Here is a 9,550-nt window from a genome sequence, read left to right on the forward strand (position 1 = left end):
CGTCCTGAGAATGTCCAGAGAGAACTCCAGGAATATCGCCTGGATGTCAGGAAAGGGTTTTTTTTTAGGAGTATTTTGGAATTGTCATGAAAATGTTGAGCAGGAATTCAGTGTTCAGTGTCTGAGAAGTGAGAAGGTTGAGCCAATGGCAGGCGTCCGTCGGTCCAAGGTCCGGTATCGTGAGGAGGTCGGGAAGGTCAAGCAAGTTTCATCATCTAGAGGAGCAGATATCCAGAATATCCAGAGTCAAACCTTGAATATCAAGAGTCAAACCTTGAATATCAAGAGTCAAACCTTGAATATCCAGAGTTAAACCTTGAATATCAAAAGTTAAACCTTGAATATCAAGAGTCAAACCTTGAATATCAAGAGTTAAACCTTGAATATCAAGAGTCAAACCTTGAATATCCAGAGTTAAACCTTGAATATCAAGAGTTAAACCTTGAATATCAAGAGTTAAACCTTGAATATCAAGAGTCAAACGTTGAATATCCAGATTTAAACCTTGAATATCAAGAGTTAAACCTTGAATATCCAGAGTTAAACCTTGAATATCAAGAGTTAAACCTTGAATATCAAGAGTTAAACCTTGAATATCAAGAGTCAAACGTTGAATATCCAGATTTAAACCTTGAATATCAAGAGTTAAACCTTGAATATCCAGAGTTAAACCTTGAATATCAAGAGTTAAACCTTGAATATCAAGAGTTAAACCTTGAATATCAAGAGTCAAACGTTGAATATCCAGATTTAAACCTTGAATATCAAGAGTTAAACCTTGAATATCCAGAGTTAAACCTTGAATATCAAGAGTTAAACCTTGAATATCCAGAGTTAAACCTTGAATATCCTGAGTTAAACCTTGAATATCAAGAGTCAAACCTTGAATATCAAGAGTTAAACCTTGAATATCCAGATTTTACCTTGAATATCAAGAGTTAAACCTTGAATATCCAGATTTTACCTTGAATATCAAGAGTTAAACCTTGAATACCAAGAGTCAAACCTTGAATACCAAGAGTCAAACCTTGAATATCCAGAGTTAAACCTTGAATATCAAGAGTTAAACCTTGAATATCCAGAGTTAAACCTTGAATATCCAGAGTCAAACCTTGAATATCCAGAGTTAAACCTTGAATATCCAGAGTTAAACCTTGAATATCCAGAGTTAAACCTTGAATATCCAGAGTTAGAAGTTTGGGAAACACTGGGGCTCATTTTAAAATTGAGAAAGTCAAACGGAGAAGTTCTGGAAACAGAGTTGTGATTGTGTTTATTAGGGAAGCCCCGATACCGATACCGATACCGATACCGATACCGATACTGGTATCAGGTCCAGAACTTCATGAGGTACTCATCGTGAATGCTCTCTGCGTTTGACAAGTACTCGACAAGTATCGATACTTTAGCAAATAGCTAAAGGTTTGTACTTGTCTTCTAAACAAGTGGTATCGGTACATCCCCCCATTTTATACATTAGATCATTTCAGTGCAGAGAAAGGAGACGGCAGCCACGACGTGAAGTCCTCAGCATGTTTAGTTCCTTCAATCAAACTAAGAGGAAGTTCTTCTTGTCTTATTTGTTCTGTTAAACTTTTGCAGCGTGTGTGAAGCTTCTCCTCAGATCAAACTGTGGAACAGTTTTATTTTAACTAGTTAATCTTTAAGGTTCTACTTCTGCAGGACTGATCTGGATCTTTAGAAACCCAATTCAAATACCTGGACGTGACAGAATATTGAGAAAGGACATCGATTGCATGTGTAACTGTGTTTTAAACTGTGTGCGGGGAGTAACAACCCCGATAAGATCAGCTCTTTAAAAGAAGTATTTATACTCCAAACCTCCTTTTCCTCCCGGAGTGTCTGGCGTGGTCGTTCACCACGACGCTCTCCTGTTACTTGATTTAATAAACGTTGCCTCATGGTGTACCTGACGCTTGTTGTCTTGGTCAGAGGAGCTGATTGGAAGTGTTGTTTCCCAACGCCGTTGCTCAACAGCTCGTGGTTTTTCTTTAAGGGGGAGTCAATGAAATCTAAGTGTCTCTTCTTGTCCTCCATCGACTCTTCATGTCTTCTCTCTGAACTGGAATCAGTTGATGTGTTTTAAAGTCATAAAGCAGCTTTAATGGAACCGGGAGGGGGAAGAACTGATTCCGACGATCAACAAATACTTTAAGGTGGTATTCCTCACGTCTTCATCGTTGTGACGTAACTGGCGTGTCCTCGGCGTCCTCCACTGTGGGGGGGGGGGGACGTGGCGCCCGCCTCCCTCCCTTTTATTTCCCATAAGCCGCCTGCCCACACAAACGGACGCCGGGCCCGCGGGCCGTTGTGCACCCAGCGGTTTCCCTTTGTGGGATGGGCCAGATTTCGACACAGCCGGGGACGGAGACGGGGAGCGCAGAGATAGCATCAGTACGCCGGGCTGCCAGGGCCTTCCTGTGGCTGCGATGGCTGTGGAGGGACGCAGAGATAGGAGACAGCGGGGGGGCGGGGGAGGGGGGGGAGCGGGGGCGGGGGGGGACACCAGCCTCACATGTTGGTTTATCTCATTTCATTTAACTGAAAAAATGTGATTTCAATTAACTTCCCGTGTCGTTTAGTCACAAACTCACAGTGTCTCATATAATCTCATCAGATTTACTTTGTTACATTTCCTGGTGCATTTTTTTTTAAAAACTTGTTGACGTCAGATTTGCTTGAACAACTTTTAAAATACTGAGTACATCACGAAAACTCACAGAAAAAAACAACGTGCCTTTCTCAGGATTTTCCCAACAAGACTTTTTATCCGTTCAGTGAATTTTCCTGAAAACCACGAATTCCTCGTGGAACGTTAACGTGTCGAAAACTCCCGTTTTTTCGCGTTTCAGAAAAGTTTCACGTTCACACAGAAACATTTTGAAAATGATGTTGTTAGCATCCCAGGCCACAAGTTGGCGCTGTTGGTTGTTTTTGTAATAGAACCACACACACACACACACACACACACACACACACACACACACACACACACACAGAACAATGTGCTATAAACATCCACAATGTTCGTACACCGATATTCTAGTGGACAGACGACCAAGTTGGATTGTTGTTAATGTGACCGTCAAAATAAAAGTACCAAGTCCAGGAGAATACGTAAAGGGAGTCACGACACTCTGGAGGAAACTTTGTTCTGATTGTCTCTACTGAGCATGTGCAGAACTAGTAGTTACTGTGGCCGTGAGCACATGACCTGTAACGAAACGTTTCAAAAAGTTGCATTTTCCGGTTTCCATGGACACAAAGTTAAAGTTGTGTTTTCCTCGTGTCCATGGACTTGGAGCATTTTCAAAAAGGTGCGTTGTCCTTTATCTCCATAGGAGAGAAGCTGAAGTATGTAAAAAAAAAAAAAAAAAAAATTTCCCCCGTTTCCTTGGAGACGGAATCAGAGGGTTTTCAAAAAGTTGCGTTTTCAGTGCTTCCAGCCACTCTCACATAAACATCCACCCAGAATGCTGCGGAAGTTTTCAGTTTTCTCTTGAAAATGTTGCGTGAGCGGGGCTTTAATCCCGTTTCTCCTTATTCTGACATCACATCCAGCTTAAACATCACTACAAATGATGATGGTGGTACAATCTGAACCTCTAACAGTACTGCTAACAGTACTGCTAACAGTACTGCTAACAGTACTGAGTAACCAGCAGGTGAGTAAAGTCCTTCACTGCATCGTCAAACCTGCAATAATCCTGGAAAAGGTTTTGGAACTAGAAACTCTCATTAAGGTTTCACATCGAAAAGTTTCTTAAATGCAATAAGAGCCAGATTAAATCTTTGGAATCTATTAGTTTAGAACAGAGCAAATCTTGGACCTGAGCCAAACGGTCTGTACATGTTGCACGTAATCTACAGTCGCTGGGTCAGTGGAGCCACAGATTACAGATTAGGACACTATCATTGGTCAGATGGTCAGATATGAATCTGGTTTCAGAATTATTCCATTATGCACTATAATCTGGATGTTAGAGGCAGAAGATGCTCTATAACCTGGATGTTAGTGGAAGAAGATGCTCTATAATCTGATGTCCGTGGGAGGAAGATGCTCTATAATCTGGATGTTAGTGGAGGAAGATGCTCTATAATCTGGATCTTAGTTGAGGAAGATGCTCTATAATCTGGATGTTAGAGGCAGAAGATGCTCTATAACCTGGATGTTAGTGGAAGAAGATGCTCTATAATCTGATGTCCGTGGGAGGAAGATGCTCTATAATCTGGATGTTAGTGGAGGAAGATGCTCTATAATCTGGCTCTTAGTTGAGGAAGATGCTCTATAATCTGATGTTCATGGGAGTTGGACGCTCTATAATCTGGATGTTAGTGAAGGAAGATGCCCTATAATCTGGATGTTAGAGGCTGAAGATGCTCTATAATCTGGATGTTTGAGGAAGATGCCCTATAATCTGGATGTTAGTGGAGGAAGATGCCCTATAATCTGGATGTTTGAGGAAGATGCCCTATAATCTGGATGTTAGTGGAGGACGATGCTCTATAATCTGGATGTTAGTGGAGGAAGATGCTCTGTAATCTGGATGTTAGAGGAGGAAGATGCTCTATAATCTGGATGTTAGTGAGTGAAGATGCTCTATAATCTGGATGTTAGAGGCTGAAGATGCTCTATCATCTGGATGTTTGAGGAAGATGGTCTATAATCCGGGTGTTAGTGAAGGAAGATGCTCTATAATCTGGATGTTAGAGGAGGAAGATGCTCTATAATCTGGTTGTCAGGTTAACACAGACAGCAGCTCTGCAGCTCTACAGGAACGTAAGAAGAATTCCCTCTGGAGCGTCTCTAGTTTTATCCACATGTCCACACCAGATTGTGCTAATCTGAGAACGGAGCGTCTGAAGCTTCTTCTCGGGGATCTGTGGAGGCTTCGCCCGCTCTGCCGCTGGTGTTGAGCAACGCTGCAGGCGTCGGGTGAAACACGCTCTTTCTTCACTCTGGGGAGATGTCGCAGTCCGAGGACCACAGATTGCTCCACGCGATGCTGCGGGACATTTCAACAGAACACGAGACGTCTTGTCTCTCCTGTGAAGACACAGCAGGAGGCTTCCCTCTCTCAACAGCAAGTCCAGTCCACCACTGCATGTTGCTGTGTGCACACACACATGTTGTGGCGATGGAGCGGGGGAGGGTGGGGGTGGGGGTGGGGGGGTGGGGGTGTATCTATATAAACAGATAGAGAAAAGAACTAAATATATAAATAAATGTGTAAGAACGGTTTAAAACGGAACATGTACAGTGGTGATTGTGAGTCTGCTCGGTTCTGACAGTGAGTCAGGTGACCTGTGTCTTCCACCATGTTGTCTTATTTTGTAAAGTTCTGTATAGAACCTTCGCCAGTGACAGGTTCTGTTTTTATTGATTGATTTGTATGTATTAGCTTTAGTTGAAGGGAGGAACTTGTTGCTGTCCACCTTCTCCACTGCAGAACCTCTGATGGAGAGCAGCAGCAGACTCCTCCCAGTGAGGAGGACCTCCCCAGCAGAGACCTTCTGGAGGTCTTCATCACCTGAGGCCTTCCAACCAGGAAGTCCAGGATCCAGCTGCAGGTGGAGGTCAGGACACTTTGGTCGCTCCGCTTCACAATCATCTTCTCCGGGCTGAAGGTGTTGAAGGTGGAGCCATCCTCCAGCAGAGCATTCTGGGATACGAGCCTCTGGTGGAGTACCAGGGCCCCGTGTCGTCCACCGGGCGAGTTGGACGGGAGACAAACTGGAGGAGTCGATGGTGTCGGGTATTATGTTGAAATATCTCACTTTTAATATTTACATGAACGTTTATAAAAACTTTGTGGGAATTATTAAAGTCTGTGTGTGTGTGTGTGTGTGTGTGTGTGTGTGTGTGTGTGTGTGTGTGTGTGTGTGTGTGTGTGTGTGTGTGTGTGTGTGTCCACCTTGAGAACAGTGTGTCTCACCTGTCTCTGTGTGATTTATGTCTCCACCATGCGGCACACTGCCGTCTGCAGCAGAGAGCGTGCGAGGAGAAGAGCTCTCACTCTGACACGGATTCTGTGCATGTTTGTTTTTGGCGACATGAATCCTCTTCCTGTAACAACCATGTAATAACATCACAAAAGATTTCATAGAGTGTTGCAGAATTTTATCCTTAATGAATCAATATGACAAACATTCCTTCCACTATACAGATTTTTGTTAGGCAAATTGTGCAAATCCTGCAAAAAAAAAAAAAAAAAAAATAATAATAATAATAATAAATTATATATATATATATATATATATATATAATTTATATATATATAAATATATAATTTTTTTAATTTATTTTTTAATTTATTTTTTATTAAAAAAAAAAAAATATATATATATATATTTTTTTTTTATTTATTTTTTTTTATTTTTATTTATTTATTTATTTATTTATTTTTTTTGCAGGATTTGCACAGTTTGCCTAACAAAAATATGTATAGTGCAGTGTTACTTTGTGCAGCTATTATATTTTGTAAAGATACTTTAAGGCTTCTTCAATAATGTAATAACTTATTATTTGAACAGATCAGACATCATGTGTCACTAATGGCATTTTATTACATTCTTGGATTTATTACATCAATAAAAAGCCAAAATATTGCAATATTGGAAAGTATTAAGTACACATGTTGTGCTTGACTTCCTTTGGTTACAGCATACTGTATGTTCATTGTTAATATATATATATCAGTTCCTATTGTAATCATTTGCTTTTATTTCTGTTTCGCCGCTTTTTCTGTTCTTTTATACACTGAATGGTATCAAGACACAATGTCATTATTATTTAGTCATTATATCAAATTATATCTGTCCATCCATCCATCCGTCCGTCCGTCCGTCCGTCCGTCCGTCCGTCCGTCTACCTACCTTCCTACCTACCTACCTACCTACCTACCTACCTTCCTACCTACCTATCTATCTATCTATCTATCTATCTATCTATCTATCTATCTATCTATCTATCGACTTAAACTAATTAACTATCAACCACAAATGTTTAACAAAGTTAATTTATAAAACAAACTTAAGTTCATTAAAGAAAACCTAACTAATTTAAATAACTAAACTTATTGTAATTAAATCAATAGAACTTAAGAAATGTAATGTATCTAATGTAATCAAATCAACTTAAGGATTTGAACCCCCCCCCCCCCCCCCCCACACACACACAAACACACAAATAACCAAAATAATTCAAGAAATTTAATAATTTAACTAAATTCAATCAAGAAAATTACAACAGAATAGAACAGAAATACTTTATTCATACCAGATGAAAATTCTTTGGAACAGTTTCAAATTAATTATTCAACTAACTTAACTAGCGTAAGAAATGTACACAATTTAAATAAAATCAATGAAACTTAACTGATTTAACTAATCAAACAAATTTAAATGAAATCAAAAACTAACCTTAAAAAATATTGGAAAAACCAAAACAAACCTACAAGTTTGCGGTTTGATCAACTTCTGTTGATAGACGATCTTTGTCGGGCCCGAGTGGGCGGTCCCTCTCGCGCTCCGAAGTTTCCCGAGTGAAGCCGAAGCGGGCCTCCGGTGGAGCTGCTCCCTTCAACCGGGCTGTTTTTCTGTCTTTGTCCGCTTCACGACGACCAGTTTCCCCTCGAACTCCATGACGGAAACACATAATATGACCGTCGGCTGCCTGGAGCTCGGACTTAAGCGCTAAAAGGAGGTGAGAAGAGCAGGAGGAGGAGGGGGAGGAGGGGGGAGTAGGAGGAGGAGGAGGAGGAGGAGGAGGAGGAGGAGGAAAGGAGTCTGGATCCCGGCGGGCATCATCACATGTCACCGCGGCGGACGGATCCCTGACGAGCCGGGGACGAACCGGGGCTCCGGTGCTGACCTTGGTGCTGCTCGGTGGAGTGTTTTTATTGTTTCTGTGCTCTACAGATCTGCGTTGTGTCCCGGTGAAGCGGCTCCTCTCCCGGGATGGTCTGATGTTTACCACCGCCGGCTGAGCAGCGTTTACTGGGTGAGTGAAACATGGAGCAGGTGCCTGCTGCTTCTGCACCACCGTCACTGTTTAATTGCCCCCGCACAGGGTAGAACCCTGCCTGTCTGTGTGTAACATTCCCTCCACGTCCTCTGCCCCCCCCCCCCCCCCCCCCCCCCCCCCCATGGTGGAAAGAGGAAGAAAAAGAGACTCTTATGTAACCCTGAGGGATTCCTTTCTGCAAGACTTCCTGTGCAGGGAAAACATGCTGCATGTGGAGGGTGGAGGAGGCTTCTGGAGGGGGAACTGCCCCTCTGGAGGCTCCGAGACCCACCATACAAACCTGAGACCCTCCATAGAGAACCTGAGACCCTCCATAGAGAACCTGAGACCCTCCTAACAGGGTCCTAGACCCTCTATACAGGGACAGACAAAATGCCACTATTTTCATACAATGTCAGTATTTATAGCGTCTTGTTCTCTGCACATGTGTGTGTGTGTGTGTGTGTGTGTTGTGTTTTATTGTGTGTGTGTGTGTGTTGTGTGTGTGTGTGTGTGTGTTTGTGTGTGTGGTTTCATTACAAAAACCAACAACAGCACAACTTGTGGCCTGGCATAGTAACTACATCGTTTTCAACTTCTCTCCGGTTTCCTTAGAAGCAGACGTGGTTTTCACAAAGTTTCCTTTCCTGGGACCAAAGAGCGACGGCGCTGCGTCTAAACAAATCTTCATCTTCCTCCACAGAGCTCATCCCTCCACTCCTTCCTTCTTCCTCGGAGGTTTGGACCCCCCCCCCCCCCACACCCTCTGAGATGATGACATCACCGACTCTCCGCCGCTGGTCTCCCCCCTCCCCATGCCCCGCCCCTCCCCCGTCCCTCCCCTCCTCCCCCTTGCCGTCATCCCCGGCTCCGTCGTCCTCCTCGCTCCCGGCCCCCCCCTCGCTGCCCCCCACGGGGGGAGGTGATGGTCCTGGCCCTGGGCAGGAAGAAGCAGCGGGTCCTCATCGCCCTCTCCATCCTGCCCCAACCTCTTCCTGGCGTTCCTGCTGTCGTCCGACCCCCTCATCACGCTGTCGCCCCGCCACCGCTGCCACCTGCCGGGCCTGCTGCCCTCGCCCGAGGTGCTGAACGCCTCCCTGCCCTGGGAGAAGGGGGAGCGGGTGGGGGAGGGCGGCGGGCTCTCGCAGTGCAGGCAGTTCGCCAACGGGAGCCAGTCGGCGGTGGTGGACTGCGAGGACGGCTGGGACTACAACGTGACGGAGGGGCTGAAGAACAACATCGTGACGGAGGTAAAGACTCCCGGGTCTGGGTTCTGAGTTCACAGGTTCTTCCCTGTGAGTCTTTGAGTTTTACTGCAACAATCCAGAGGCTGAGAACCGAGACGAGGTTTTCATCTCAGTCTTATGTTGGATGAAGCGACGATAGAAGATGAAAACAGACTTGATGTGTTGGTTTGAAGCTGGAAACTCATCCTGAGTAAAAACTGAAGTAGTGACCAGCATCAGGTGGAAGGAGCTCTCTCTCTCTCTCTCTCTCTCTCTCTCTCTCTCTCTCTCTCTCTCT

At 43.9% G+C, this 9,550-nt stretch overlaps 1 protein-coding gene across 1 annotated transcript in view; it reads left to right on the top strand.

Moving 5' to 3' along the window:
* Positions 1–8,800: 8,800 nt before the first annotated feature.
* Positions 8,801–9,550, top strand: part of slc22a17 (solute carrier family 22 member 17) — a gene marked incomplete at its 5' end in the record, with an annotated part of 14,274 nt that continues 13,524 nt past the window's right edge. The window contains 3 exon segments of the mRNA XM_080489540.1: positions 8,801–8,941; positions 8,943–9,008; positions 9,010–9,276. Coding sequence (XP_080345666.1) covers positions 8,801–8,941; positions 8,943–9,008; positions 9,010–9,276 — 474 coding nt within the window.

The sequence above is a fragment of the Lipophrys pholis genome (assembly GCF_963383615.2).
Source record: "Lipophrys pholis genome assembly, chromosome: 20".
NCBI lineage: Eukaryota > Metazoa > Chordata > Actinopteri > Blenniiformes > Blenniidae > Lipophrys > Lipophrys pholis.